This window comes from Engraulis encrasicolus, chromosome 18, assembly GCF_034702125.1.
Source record: "Engraulis encrasicolus isolate BLACKSEA-1 chromosome 18, IST_EnEncr_1.0, whole genome shotgun sequence".
NCBI lineage: Eukaryota > Metazoa > Chordata > Actinopteri > Clupeiformes > Engraulidae > Engraulis > Engraulis encrasicolus.
In genome coordinates, this window is record NC_085874.1 from 17799952 (window position 1) to 17815884 (window position 15933).

At 44.3% G+C, this 15933-nt stretch overlaps 1 protein-coding gene across 1 annotated transcript; it reads right to left on the minus strand.

Annotated features, from left to right (window-relative positions):
- Positions 1-833: 833 nt before the first annotated feature.
- ndufaf7 (NADH:ubiquinone oxidoreductase complex assembly factor 7) lies at positions 834-15879 on the minus strand. Its single transcript, XM_063223156.1, has 10 exons — positions 15625-15879; positions 15369-15529; positions 15182-15262; positions 14967-15077; positions 12645-12858; positions 11978-12036; positions 11763-11876; positions 9653-9796; positions 8772-8945; positions 834-1860 (listed from the first exon to the last, which is right to left on the minus strand). Exons 1-10 carry the CDS (start codon positions 15698-15700, stop codon positions 1609-1611), a joined length of 1386 nt encoding a protein of 461 aa, XP_063079226.1. The 5' UTR covers positions 15701-15879; the 3' UTR covers positions 834-1608.
- Between the last annotated feature and the right edge of the window lie 54 nt (positions 15880-15933).

A 15933-nucleotide genomic window follows, 5' to 3' on the forward strand; every position in this document is an offset into this window, starting at 1 on the left:
CCCCTGAAGAAGGACAATGCCCACAAAAAATGAAATGCAAATGAAAACTGCATTGATGTGGCACCATTATTGATTCTGTTGACTACTACACGTAGCCCCTTAATGCACGCCGTACCTCCAGTGGCACTCTGTAAATGTAACGACCATAGCACTACAATACTATGACACGACATAGGCCCTTTAGTAATGCACTACGACTTGGTCATTACCATACTGGTAACAACAAATGTATAAAGCCGTGTCTTAAGGGGTTAAAGGTGTACCCTGTAATATGTTAGTAGTTCATTTCCAGGATCCATGCTGCCCATTCACAAATGTTACCTTTTTGAATTTCCAGAAATAGACGTTTTTAGCTGCAAAACTTACTGTACTTTGGTCATACTAGTAAATACTAGTTTATTACTGAAAAGATTAAAATTGGCAATAGGCAGCACAATTTCAATAAGAAGCAGTTGCAATACCGATTCTGGCCACAATCTTACACAGTGCACCTTTAACCAGGGAAGGGAACTCAGGGCAATCTCATGGTTCAAGGACCAAGCTGAGGATACCAATCACTTCTGGCTATAGATCCTGCTGATCATGTTTAAGTGTTCGGCAGTCTGAACAACCTCAAAGGTTTTTAGTTTTCAGTTTAGGCCTACTTCATATGCCAGTCAAACCAGTAAAAAAGCCAGTCAAAATATTTGTACAACAGAAATCTCTGCTTTGGTTTATTGTGTATAGAGACGATACCTGGAGCGGTTACAAAAACAACCCGTTCACAAAGCCAGCACACCTGCAGTGCCTTTTCCGTAGCGCATTTGCCCGTACTAGTTTTTTTGTGTTTTAAAAAAAAAACGCACCAAAAAAATCTGAGCTCTCGTCCGTCCACTCTAGCTGATTACAGTGGTGATGCGTATCGGGCCGGCAGTAATCTTATCTTTTAATTGCTACCGAAGCAGCAGGGGGAACAAAGCACCTACTTCCTACTGCTGTAAGGAAGACATCAGCATCAGTGAACCAGTGCAGGGCAGTGCAGTGCAGTGCAGTGCAGCAAGTGGTCGAACTGCCCCGCTCACTCCACTCCACATCACTTCCAGATGTGGAAAGACACCACGTGGCATATTAATGGTTTCTGCTGCTTGTTGAAAAGTTGGGGGAGGGAGCGGACGAGAGTAGTCGGAGAAGAGAACAGGGAGACAAAAAAAGACACACTCTTCTTGCGCTCCTGTCCTGATCAGTCTGGTCCTGATGAGATAAATGACTGTTGTTTAGCTTCTGTGGTTAGTTCACATTCCAACTTAGTGTTTTTGCTATTTACCGAGCTTCTTAGGCTCACGTTGACAGGGTTCCAAGTGTGCTTTATCATTTATCAGCACTAACAGCATGTGTTACGGCTGATAGCTCAGCACTCATTGTGAACGGATGATAGATGAATACCTATTAGCAACAACATTTTGTAGAGATTCCTGATATATTTTTTTACATGTCTCTCTAGCAACACTGGCTATGTACATGTAAACATACATGCACTTTTGACTATGGAAACATAATGGTGTGCACTGAATCCACTGAATTTCCGCAGACAAATCACCTCAACATATGCCATTGCAACTGTCCACAAAGTTAATGAGTACGGCCAGGAGCTTCATCATCTCCTGACTTGAGACCAAGCTCAGTGAAGCCAGCCACGGGCAGAGGTGCAGGCCCCTTCCTCTTCTTCATGCCCTCTCCGTGCTCGGGGGTAGCCAGCCGCTGGTGGTTGAGCAGGGTGAAGAACTGGAACCTCTCGCCCATCCGCTGGGGGTTCACCAGCATGTCGTAGCCCTGAATGAGCTGCGACCGGGTCGACGGGTCTACGCAGCTCCTCAGAAGAACCTGAAGAGAACCAAATTATGGCAGAACATCAGGGAATAGAACAGGACAGCAGTTTCACATATTTTCAGTCTAAAATGTATTAATCAATTCCTCTGTTGATGTTGTAGATGTACTCAATTGGAGGGTGATTATTTCTCTTTAAAGTAACAAAAAGAAAATATAGCTGCAAGCAGCAATGCGGGGCCAAGCAGTAAACTTGCCAGAGCCGCCACGGCAACAGAAGGAACTGCAGCGCCCCCTTTGGTCCAAATCTCGCCAATGTTGGTGTGCATTCCTTGGACGAGAGTGTGATCACGTAAACCAAGTTTAGTTTGAATCCGTTGAAGAGCTGTCGAGATATGAGCTCACTTCCTGTTACCTGTTGGTGGCGCTAGAGAGCTTGGGGTCTGGATTTTTTTGTGGGAGGTCATGGGATGGACTAGAATGTGTGCAAAAAATCCTAACAGAAATTGACTAACGGTTGCTGAGATATGACCTCACTTCCTGTTTTGCCACCTTTATGACAATTTTGATTGGCTGTCACCGGCAAACAACAAGAGGTGTTCAAAATTCTTTCCTCTCCCCCCTCCCTCTCCCTCCCTCCCTCCCTTCTTCCCTCTCTGTCCCTCTCCCTCTCCCTCTACCTCTCCCTCTCCCTCTCCCTCTCCCCCCTCCCTTCTTCCCTCTCTCTCCCTCTCCCTCTCCCTCTCCCTCTCCCTCTCCCTCTGTCTGTCTGTGTGTGTGTGAGGAGGGGGTGGGGGGTGGGGTGCAGGGGCTGGGGCAGTGGGGCTTGACCCCCTGCCGAGAATGGTGTCAGTGAACGTGCGCAAGGGGAGCAGAGGAGACAGAGAGATGAGAAAAAATCCCTCCATTCTTTCCACAATTTTGAATGGCTGCTGTGAGCTGATAGTTTTTTCAATCGTTACGAAAATCCATACCTGGGTGCAACATGGTGTGAGGATGACCTGTGTACCAATATTTTGAAAATTGGGAGTACAGTTCAAAAGCTACAGGCAAAAATGTAGCTAAAATTTTGACCTGCTGGTGGCGCTACAGAGTTTGAGCTGGGGATATGATTTTTGTTGTGGTAGGTCCTGGGATGGACTACTATGTGTGTACAAAAACCCAGCCTAGTTTGACAAACGGTTGCGGAGATATGACCTCACTTCCTGTTTTGCCACTTTTACGACAATTTTGATTGGCTGTCACGGCTAAACGATAAAAGATATCCAATATTCCTTGAGACCCCATGGGTAGCTCAGTCCCAAGATACTATATACCGAGTTTCGGGTGAATTGGTCGAAAATTGTGGGAGTAGTAGCATTTTTATTGAATTTCACAAAATTCAAAATGGCGGAAAAACTATCCTGGCGGAAAATGACGTCATAGGGTGCGTTGGATTTGTCTTGGCCCAAGGATTCCAGTGATACCAAGTTTATGAAAATTGGCCAAGCGGTTCAAAAGTTACAAGCAGAAATGTACCTGCAACTTTGACCTGCTGGTGGCGCTAGAGCGTTGGGACTGGGGACCTATAAATCGCTGTGGGTAATGCTGAGACTGTCCCTAATGTGTGTGCCAATTTACAGCATTTTCCTACCTACGGTTCTATGGGCTGCCATAGACTTACAGTCGGAGAAGAATGGTGACTATATAATAATAATAATAATTAAAGCCGCGAGCGGCGATGACGGGCCCTCGCACCTACGGTTCAAGGCATATCGCCCCAAATCCCGTCATATCCTGCCCAAAACAAAAATGGAGTCTCTACGACGTTCGGTTCACGAGATAAAGATATTTAAGAAATCCACTTTTACTGCAGTTCATTTACCTACCATATGGTGGCGCTATATCAGGTTGCCATAGTAGGCATATAGAAAAAGGTTTATAGTCATTATATTCATGAACACATGCATTTGCACTGTTTTAAAAACACTGCAAACTAAAATAGTGGCCAACTTCCTGTTTCAATAAGAGGTCCAATTATCTCACTTCCTGTTGGGCGTGGCCATGTCACTGTGTGACATTTTTTGTTCGTTTTAGTCAGATACACATCCATAAAAATTTTGAAGCCCGTAGCTTGAACTTAATGCTGAACCCGCCCCATAGGCCCATGACTTAAGGGGGCGCTACAGAGCCCATGTACCGAGTTAGGGGCGGGGCTTGTTTGGAGAGGTACGTGCTACCCTACCAAACAGCTGTGCGAAGTAACTTTGAAAGATATGCATGGCAACCCCCTCAGAAAGGGCACATTTTCTGTGATTTTTTCACCAGAATTCATCAAGCCGCCATCTTGTTTTCTTAAAATATATTGAAAAGTCCTTCACAAAATATCATCTCCAATGTCTTAAGATCATTTGCAAATTGGAACAAAACCAAACAAGTGTATGGTTCAGGAGGAGTACTTCAAAGTACATGGTATGACAATTTGGGCATATGTCAAAAGTTCAACTTCAAGTCCAATTACCTCACTTCCTGTTGGGTGTGGCCATGGCCTTCTGTAGACTTTTTTGCATCTCTTAGTGAGATACACACCCAAAAAAAACTTGGAGTCCTTAGCTTCAACTTTATGCCGGTCCAGGCCCATAGGCCCAGGACTTAGGGGGGCGCTACAGAGCCCATGTTTTGAATTAGGGGTGGGGCTTATTTGGAGAGGTACGTGCTGCCTTACCAAACACCTGTGCTAAGCAATGTTGAAAAATATGCTTGGCAACCCCTCAGAAAGGGCACAGTAAAAGCACATTTTCTGTGATTTTTTCATCAGACTTCAGCAAGCCGCCATCTTGTTTTCTTACAACATATTAAAAATTCCTTCGCAATATATCATCTGCGATGTCTTAAGATCATTTACTAATTGAAACGAAACCAAACAAGTGTACCGTTCAGGAGGAGTACATCAAAGTTCATGGTATGACAATTTTGTCGTATGTCAAAAGTTGACAAAAGTTCAACTTTAAGTCCAATTACCTCACTTCCTGTTGGGTGTGGCCATGGCATCTCAAAGACTTTTTTGCTTGTCTTAATGAGTTATACAAGCACAAAAAAATTGGAGTCCGTAGCTTCAACTTTTTGCCGGTCCCGGCCCATAGGCCAATTTTCAGGGGGGCGCTACAGAGCCCCTGGGCCGATTTGGGGTCTGAGCTTTATTGGAGTCCATCTTGACACCTAATCCAACACCTGTGCCAAGTTTCGTTCAAATTCACGCATGGCAACCACCTCGAAAATGGCCCGACGTGCGCGGAGGAGACAAATAATAATAATAATTAAAGCCGCAAGCGGCGATGACGGGCCCTCGCACCTGCGGCTCAAGGCGGGGCATATTGCCCCATCACATCCTGCCCAAAACAAAAACGGAGTCTCTACGACGTTCGGTTCACGAGATAAAGATATTGAAGAACTCCACTTTTACTGCAGTTCATTTGCCTACCACATGGTGGCGCCATATCGGGTTGCCATAGTAGGCATATAGAAAAAGGTTTATATTCATTATATGTATGAACACGTGCACTTGCACTGTTTTAAAAACACTGCAAACTAAAATGGTGGCCAACTTCCTGTTTCAATAAGAGGTCCAATTATCTCACTTCCTGTTGGGCGTGGCCATGTCACTGAATGACATTTTTTGTTCGTTTTAGTCAGATACACATCCATAAAAATTTGAAGTCCGTAGATTGAACTTTATGCTGAACCCGCCCCGCAGGCCCATGACTTAAGGGGGCGCTAGAGAGCCCATGTACCGAGTTAGGGGCGGGGCTTGTTTGGAGAGGTACGTGCTGCCCTACCAAACACCTGTGCGAAGTAACTTTGAAAGATATGCATGGCAACCCCCTCAGAAAGGGCACATTTTCTGTGATTTTTCCACCAGAATTCATCAAGCCGCCATCTTGTTTTCTTAAAATATATTGAAAATTCCTTCACAAAATGTCATCTCCAATGTCTTAAGATCAATTGCAAATTGGAACAAAACCAAACAAGTGTGCGGTTCAGGAGGAGTACTTCAAAGTACATGGTATGACAATTTGGGCATATGTCAAAAGTTCAACTTCAAGTCCAATTACCTCACTTCCTGTTGGGTGTGGCCATGGCCTTCTGTAGACTTTTTTGCATCACTTAGTGAGATACACACCCAAAAAAAATTTGGAGTCCGTAGCTTCAACTTTATGCCGGTCCAGGCCCATAGGCCCAGGACTTAGGGGGGCGCTACAGAGCCCATGTTTTGAATTAGGGGTGGGGCTTATTTGGAGAGGTACGTGCTGCCTTACCAAACACCTGTGCTAAGCAATGTTGAAAAATATGCTTGGCAACCCCTCAGAAAGGGCACAGTAAAAGCACATTTTCTTTGATTTTTTCATCAGACTTCAGCAAGCCGCCATCTTGTTTTCTTACAACATATTAAAAATTCCTTCGCAATATATCATCTGCGATGTCTTAAGATCATTTAGGAATTGAAACGAAACCAAACAAGTGTACTGTTCAGGAGGAGTACATCAAAGTTCATGGTATGACAATTTTGTCGTATGTCAAAAGTTGCCAAAAGTTCAACTTTAAGTCCAATTACCTCACTTCCTGTTGGGTGTGGCCATGGCATCTCAAAGACTTTTTTGCTTGTCTTAGTGCGTTATACAAGCAAAAAAAATTTGGAGTCCGTAGCTTCAACTTTTTGCCGGTCCCGCCCCATAGGCCCATGACTTAAGGGGGCGCTACTGAGCCTCTGGGTCGATTTGGGGTCTGAGCTTTCTTGAAGTCCGTCTGTCACCCATATCCAACACCCGTGCCAAGTGTCGTTCAAATTTGAGCATGGCAACCACCTCGAAAATGGCCCGACAGGCGCGGAGGAGACAAATAATAATAAAAATAATAAAAAACATTGCAAGAACAATAGGGCCTCGCACCCTCCGGTGCTCGGGCCCTAATAAAAATAATAAAAAACATTGCAAGAACAATAGGGCCTCGCACCCTCCGGTGCTCGGGCCCTAAATATAGCTGCAAGCAGCAATGCGGGGCCAAGCAGTAAACTTGCCAGAGCCGCCACGGCAACAGAAGGAACTGCAGCGCCCCCTTTGGTCCAAATCTCGCCAATGTTGGTGTGCATTCCTTGGACGAGAGTGTGATCACGTAAACCAAGTTTAGTTTGAATCCGTTGAAGAGCTGTCGAGATATGAGCTCACTTCCTGTTACCTGTTGGTGGCGCTAGAGAGCTTGGGGTCTGGATTTTTTTGTGGGAGGTCATGGGATGGACTAGAATGTGTGCAAAAAATCCTAACAGAAATTGACTAACGGTTGCTGAGATATGACCTCACTTCCTGTTTTGCCACCTTTATGACAATTTTGATTGGCTGTCACCGGCAAACAACAAGAGGTGTTCAAAATTCTTTCCTCTCCCCCCTCCCTCTCCCTCCCTTCCTCCCTTCTTCCCTCTCCCTCTCCCTCTACCTCTCCCTCTCCCTCTCCCCCCTCCCTCTCCCTCTCCCTCTCCCTCTGTCTGTCTGTGTGTGTGTGAGGAGGGGGTGGGGGGTGGGGTGCAGGGGCTGGGGCAGTGGGGCTTGACCCCCTGCCGAGAATGGTGTCAGTGTACGTGCGCAAGGGGAGCAGAGGAGACAGAGAGATGAGAAAAAATCCCTCCATTCTTTCCACAATTTTGAATGGCTGCTGTGAGCTGATAGTTTTTTCAATCGTTACGAAAATCCATACCTGGGTGCAACATGGTGTGAGGATGACCTGTGTACCAATATTTTGAAAATTGGGAGTACAGTTCAAAAGCTACAGGCAAAAATGTAGCTAAAATTTTGACCTGCTGGTGGCGCTACAGAGTTTGAGCTGGGGATATGATTTTTGTTGTGGTAGGTCCTGGGATGGACTACTATGTGTGTACAAAAACCCAGCCTAGTTTGACAAACGGTTGCTGAGATATGACCTCACTTCCTGTTTTGCCACTTTTACGACAATTTTGATTGGCTGTCACAGCTAAACGATAAAAGATATCCAATATTCCTTGAGACCCCATGTGTAGCTCAGTCCCGAGATACTATATACCGAGTTTCGGGTGAATTGGTCGAAAATTGTGGGAGTAGTAGCATTTTTATTGAATTTCACAAAATTCAAAATGGCGGAAAAACTATCCTGGCGGAAAATGACGTCATAGGGTGCGTTGGATTTGTCTTGGCCCAAGGATTCCAGTGATACCAAGTTTATGAAAATTGGCCAAGCGGTTCAAAAGTTACAAGCAGAAATGTACCTGCAACTTTGACCTGCTGGTGGCGCTAGAGTGTTGGGGCTTGGGACCTATAAATCGCTGTGGGTGATGCTGAGTCTCCCCCGAATGTGTGTGCCAATTTACAGCATTTTCCTACCTACGGTTCTATGGGCTGCCATAGACTTGCTAAGGAGAGGAAAGAGGTGACATAATAATAATAAGAACACCAGCTAAAACAGTAGGGGCCTTCGCCAGCTTCGCTGCTTGGCCCCTAATGAAGAAAACCTACTAACTCTATAGGGGCCTTCGCCAGCTTCGCTGCTTGGCCCCTAATAAGGCTCTTTTCCACTGCAGGTTTTCTGGTAGGCATACAGCTCGACACAGCGCGACTCGGCTGCCACTTTTTCCTTTTCGATTGAGCAGTGTCGTGCTCAATCGAAAAGCAAAAAGTTGTGGCTGAATCGCGCTGTGTCTAGCTGTAGGCTCGTGGGAAAGAGCCTATAATCACTCTTTTCAGTTTTAAATAAGTCTTATGACTTCAAGCATTTCTGAATTCCAGATCCTATGGGCTATATTTTTTGTAATAATGTTTCTTTTTTGTTTGTTTTAGTACTTCTCTTGTTCAGTGTCGGTCTGTCTGTTCTGAAATTGAGGGTTCCATTCTAATGTAATGAGCATCACAACATAAATGCATAGCATGTAATTAAATGATCCCATACATGGACAGGTTGATTGACCTCACCTGCAGCCTTGTGTCGATGCCCATGTTCTTGAGAAAAACTCTTTGGGAGACGGGGCCCTTGCAGGCCACCGCATCTCCTGCCACCTGCCTCAGGTAGCTGAAGTCCACGTCGGCCGTGAGGTCTGCAGCACCAGGGTCGGCCAGGACATCATGGAGCTTGTGGCCTCGAAAGCCCTTTATGTTGAAACAAACAAACAAACAGACATGTAACATAAACATCTAATTTCAGTTGATGACCACATATTATATAGTAGCACACTGTATACTTCTGTGCTCTTCACTGTGTGTGTGTGTGTGTGTGTGTGTGTGTGTGTTTCATTTCGCTGTCACTCAGGAATGTGTGTGTGTGTGTGTGTGTGTGTGTACGGCGCGTTTCAATGTCAATTGACGCCTATAGTGGTTAGCCCTAAACAACAAAAAGCTGAATCACAGAGCATACAATTTATATCTTGCAATTGAAAACGCACTGACTGTTATTTGCCTTTGGCGACAGGAAGACGTGGAATTAATAAAAAGGAATATGGTTATACCAGACCTTTGTTTGCTTTATAAACAGAACCATGCAAGAATCTTTACACAGCCTCGATAGCCGATGGCTAGATATCAAAAGTAGATACATCTGACGTTTACAAATTTGGTGATAAAATATGAATATGGTGGCGAGGAGACGTGTGTTTACATTAGGGCCTCCACAATATATATCAATCACGGGCAACCACACTTGCTGGCTAAGACAGCTAATGACAGGAGGGCCTTGCTTGAAATGTATGAAAAGGAAAAGTTTGTTTACATTGGGCGTTGACAATTACCATCAGTCACTGGCAACCACACACGCCTGCTGAGGACAACTAATAGACAGTAAATCACAGCTAGGTTCTTACCCTGAACGTATCCGTCTTTGTCCCGTCGTGACCATAGTCAGCTATCAGCGCTGCGCCGCCTTGCTCTGCGATCCGGCTGGCCAAGTGCTGCACCACAATCCCTCCGTCAGGGCAGACCTCAACATGCTGCCTCTTTTCATTGGCCTGGGAAGAAACCACATGACCAATGAGGGTTGACAGAGGGCCAACTGAAGCTCAATAAACCAATGACAGGCCTTGTCACTCTGGGCACAGTTAAACAGACAACAACTAGGAGAAAATGTTTGGTTACAAAATTAAAGAAAATACATGGAACATACAGATTGTCGTTCATTTATTTAGATCATGTTATCCAAAGGATTTCAATTGGATTTACTCTTAATAATTGCATTGCAAGTTACAAAAAGCAGTTCTGTTGCTTACAATTTAACTCCTTAAGATGCACGTATGAGCTCTGATGTGATCATCTCCTTCCTAAGTGTGGAGGATATGCATTTGTTAATGAGATAAAATGTGATTAAAAGCATAATTAACTTGTTAACTTGGAAGAAGAAGAAGAAGAAGAAGAAGAAGAAGAAGAAGAAGAAGAAGAAGAAGAAGAAGAAGAAGAAGAAGAAGAAGAAGAAGAAGAAGAAGAAGAAGAAGAAGAAGAAGAAGAAGAAGAAGAAGAAGAAGAAGAAGAAGAAGAAGAAGAAGAAGAAGAAGAAGAAGAAGAAGAAGAAGAAGAAGAAGATTTGCAGTGCCTTTCCAACTGCCTTGCTTGGTCCCCCAATAAATAAGTAAAAAAACACCGAAAAATAATATAAATCGTCGCCACATCCTCAGGGCTCAACCATATTACCTCCCCATCCATCAATCCACACCCATCTGTTAATCCATCTATCCATTCATTCATCCAACCAGCCATTCACTTCTGAAATCCACATAATTAAACACAATTACACACAACTTCCATTCAGAAAAGAGAGAAAAAAAAGTAAGGAAAAAAAAAAAAGTCAATATGAGTGATGTGGGTAATGTGACACTCATGGGTTGGCTCCAGCATCACAGAGGGATGGGGGGGGACTTAAAAAAAACAAGCGCTGTCCCTACTGCACCCGTGCTTAGGGCTCATGATGTAAGGCCTTGGCAGACTACTCAAAGTTCCCCTTGGCTCCTCCGCACAGTCCAGATAAAACAGGTTTGTAATGTATATGCCGTATAAACACGGCTAATAAAAGCCAGATGTGGTGAAGAGTCTGATTGAGAGGGGGTTGGAGGGAGGGATCTCTCTCTCTCTCTCTCTCTCTCTCTCACGCTTCTGACTCTGAACACAGCTGCACTGAAACGGTGGAAGGATGGCAACAGCGTGGGACAGGCAGATGGAAGGATAGATTGATGAATGGATGTTAGTGCCAAGTCCTGCGAAAGAGCTTTTCTTCAGTAACGACACCAAATGCCCTCAAGACAATGAGCCTCTGAACTGAAATCTGAAGCCATCAAATAAATGCAGTGTGAAAGAATGATCATTTTGGTTACTTGTGTATATTATTGTATGTTGAAATGGGGCAAAATACCACACCTTTGACAGACATCGGTTTCAGTCTGTTCATTTGAAAGCGGCATATAGCCTGTGTAGCCTGATCACAAAGCTTCATGAAATCACACCAAGTGTCATTTCTCTGTGATGTTAAACACTGTGGTTTGTCCTGTGTGGAATCATAAGCCCAACTTGTGAGCATTGATGGGTTATCTGGCTCTGGCAGAGTGCTTTCACCCCACAAGTTGATCATGTCACCTGCCCAAAGTTGTGAAGTTGTAATTACGAAGCAGAGAATCTACTTTGCGACTGGCCGTCACACTGGCAGATGAACCAATATTGATACCATTGATGTTTCCCTCATCAATTGTCATTCCTATAGCAGTCCAGATAGTTCATAATCGACAGTTCTAGCAAACCGTAGCCCTCATTTTTTCTGGAGGTTTTGATCCACTTGATTTAGCACCCTGAATTCGAATGACTCTACCACACCCAAAAAATCAAAACCAAACTCAACTGGAAGAGCCGTCTGAACGCTCTGAATGGGACTATTTTGTGAACTGACTTCTTTTAGTGGGACAACATCCTCATTACCAAATTGTTGGTTCTCACCTGGATGAGAGCGGCTGAAGCCAGCGTGGGAGAAGGCAGAAGGACGAAGCGTAGTTTGTCTACTGCCTCCGGATCGATATCCACCATCACCTCCCTCCAACCCTTCTCTGTTCTCTATTGGCAAAGACACAACAACAAAAAAACTGTTTTATGAATGTAAGTGAAAAAACACATGTATTGCATCATACAATCATACAGCTAAACGTTTTGCTCACCTGGAATTTATGAATGGGCAAGGCATCAAAGAACTCATGAGCGAGGAATATGCTGAATCCTAGTGGAACATTGTAAAACATTGGCCTTGGTTACATGGGACATTTAATTCGGAATTAATTCAATTGAATTCAGAATAAAACTTAATTCCACTTTGAAAACTTCACGTAAACACTTCACAATTCGGAATTAAATGACAGTGCAATGTCAACTTGACAAAATTATTTTAGTCTGAATGATCAATTTGGAATTAAAAACAGCATGTAAAGGAGGCCATTGACACAACGAAACAAAATTCAATTTCTTCCTCATGCTAAACCTCAGTAATAACTACTAATCATATTATATATGAACATATCCAACAACCCATTGAATTTATATGTTTTCACCCATTGTGTGAAAGTTCCAATATCAGAAAGTGTCTTCTTATTATTTCCATAGCTCCATCATATACATTGCAGTAAGCTGATCAAGAAGATTATCCTGATAAACTTACTGCATTATTACAAGTCATTTAGGTGCAAGGTACCACCTTTGGAGCAATGTGGGCTTAAACACCTTGCCCAAGCTCACTTCAGCCATAACTGAGGGTGCAAGGAGGACACCAATTCGGCTTCAGACGCCTAACTACACTGCCGACAAGGAAAGTCAGTTCCCCTTACAGCTCACCTTTAGGCACGTCCGTGATGGTGCGGTACCATGAGACAGGCAGGCCGTGGCTGGTGACGCCACTGCGGTAGGCAGGCTCATCCTCACTAGCTGTCACCTGACTCTGGTCCCCCGTCAGGCACTCTGCCTGTACCTGGCTCAGTTTGGGACTCACCTCCACCAGGTGCACAGACACCGCAGCCCCAGACATCACGCTTTTCAACTGACTGAATACCTGCAGAGCATGGATAGATATGATGGATGGATGGATGGATGGATAGATATTACCTACAATTCAAGGTCTCGTGCTACACCACTAATCGAAAAGCTTAGAGTTCAAGTGTCACGAATGAGTTGTTCAGGTTACAACCTTAAAGGGACACTGTGTGAGATTTTTAGTTTTTTATTTCCAGAATTCATGCTGTCCATTCACTAATGTTACCTTTTTCATAAATACTTACCACCACCATCAAATTCTAAGTATTCATTATGACTGGAAAAATTGCACTTTTCATGCATGAAAAGGGGGATCTTCTCCATGGTCCGCCATTTTGAATTTCCAAAATAGCCATTTTTAGCTGCAAAAATGACTCTACTTGGACCATACTAGAAAATATTTGTTTATTACTTAGTAAACTTTCATGTAAATATCAAATTTGGTGATAGCCAACCCAGTTCCAATGAGCAGCATACTTGCAGTAGCTTTTTTGACCATTTCCTGCACAGTGTCACTTTAAGAATAAAGCATTACGGATAACAGCAGGACAGTGGTTTTAGTTTGGAGGTAAACATAGGGCACTCGGCTGACCTACTGATCTAGAGAACAGCGAATTTCCATTAAAACACAAGACAACCAGCGACCTCTTCTGGACATGATCTGCAGTACAATTTACTGCACTGACATGCACTACATTTACAATTTATATTACAGTTAAACAGACTATTTTCATGTAAATATACCTAATGGAGAGAGGAGGAGTCACACACAGGAGCTGAATGCAAACCAGTGAAACTGTATTAAAGGCTGAAAATAAAGAAAACCAAAGACAAAGTGGGAAACAAACGTTTCGGGAATCTAGCCCATCATCAGTATCCCCTATTGGTTTTCATTAGAAAGAAAGAAAGAAAGAAGAAAGCCCATTGGGAAACTCCAACTCCCATTGTCATTGTGACACAGCACTCCACAGCACACAAGTGAACACTGCACACTGCACACAACGAAATTGCATTTATGCCTCACCCGTGCAAGGGGGCAGCCCTCAGTGGCGCCCCATGGGGAGCAGTGTGGTGGGACGGTACCATGCTCAGGGTACCTCAGTCATGGAGGAGGATGGGGGAGAGCACTGGTTGATTACTCCCCCCACCAACCTGGCGGGTCGGGAGTCGAATCGGCAACCTCTGGGATGCAAGTCTGACGCCCTAACCGCTCACCCATGACTATTATTTTCGGCTTTTAATACAGTTTCACCGATTTGCATTCAGCTCCTGTGTGCGACTCCTTATTCTCTCTCCTGAATCACCTTGGAATTACGCACAGAGCGAAACCTGATAAGAAAGACAAAGGCGCGGAAGTCACCTCTCCCTTCAATATGCCTAATGGGTCATGGGTAAAAGTTTAGAGCATCAGGGTCAATTCCCGACCCGTCAGGTTTGTGGGGAAGTGATTATAACCAGTATTCTCCCCCATCGTCCTCCATAACTGAGGTACCCTGATCCTGAGCTGCATGGTACCATCCTGCCACACTACTGCCTTGCGATTCAAGTTTGGCTGCCCTCTTGCCGGGGTGCGACATAAACATGATGCAGTTTCGTTGTGTGCAATGTGTGCTGTAGTACTGTGTCACAATAACAATAGGGGTTGCCCAGTGTTTTTTAAAAAAAATGAAGTTAATAACTACCGACATGTTTGAACATAAAATCATTCATTGACTGGGTAGAAATCCGCAGCATGGTGGAGGCAAACATAAACATCTCATTTGAACCAAATTGATAAGACAGTGATAAGACACAACCAGGGGCGGTTCTATCATTGGGCAAGGTGGGGCAATTGCCCGGGGCCCCGTCCAGTCAGGGGCCATGTCATCAATCGACATCTATGCATCGATTTTTCATGCGGTGGCAATTTAAGCTTTCGGGGCCCTTGGCCGCAGCTCAATGGGGCCCACCTAGATAATCTTGCTTTTGGGCCCATGTTTCCGTTGTTACGCCACTGCCTGCATTTAAACACCATCGATTATAAATTAATAATTTAAAGGGGGCCTCAAAATTGTTCTTTGCCCAGGGCCTCAGATTTTTGAAAACCGCCCCTGGACACAAGTGGCGGAGAGCGTCCTCCAAACTTACTCTGAGAATGTCACTGGCCAGGGAACCCCTGCCAGGGCCAAGTTCAACCAGCTGGAGCGTTTGAGGTTTCCCAGCAGCCATCCACTCACTGATGCACCAAACACCCAGCAACTGGGAAAGACAACATTGTGATTATGAGTGTAGTCGAGACACCAACATAAAACTTGCAGTTTCAAAAAGAAGGAAAAAAAAGGCAAAAATCAAAGGGGCCTTACCTCCCCAAAAATCTGACTGATTTCAGGCGAGGTGATGAAGTCTCCTTCGGCACCCAACATATCATTCTTCACGTAATATCCCTGAAGCAAAAAAAAAAAAACCCAGAAGGGATTATGAAGGGTTCTACTATTCGAAGAAATGCCTTACTTATCTGTACAGAAACATCAAGGGAAGACTGTAGCATACCGAGACTGGGTTGGTTAGAACCTCTCTCATGTATTCGGCCACTGAAATAGGTCCAGTTGCTTTGATTTTGGACGTGAGGTGCCGAAGCATGGAATACTTGGTTGCCTGTTGATTTGATGTTGAGTAGGCAGACGTTCTGCTTAGATGTAGCCTACAAAGATCTAAAGTACAATCATTAAACGTTAGTATGACTGGTTTGCTCACTGATATTTGCAAAAGTTATTTTATATTCCCAAAATAGTACCAAATGTCTTACCATATTGCGGTACAGTTGATCCAGAAAGTAATATCCTGGCACTGCGCATACCCCATACTGTCGTGCATGTCCTCATTTTTCCAGCCCTCGCTTTCCCGACAGCTAAGAATTAAATATACCTAATAGTAGCTTCATTAGATTATGTTGTATCGCACATTTCACCTCGTCCAACATTCAATTTAGGACAGAGAAAAGCCCAACACTAGAAGACATCACTTCAGCCAGGACTCTGTGCACATGTCAACATTGCCCTTGTACGTCTACAATCTGATTGGGCAAGAGTGCGAAAAAGTAGGCGGTCACTTCCTG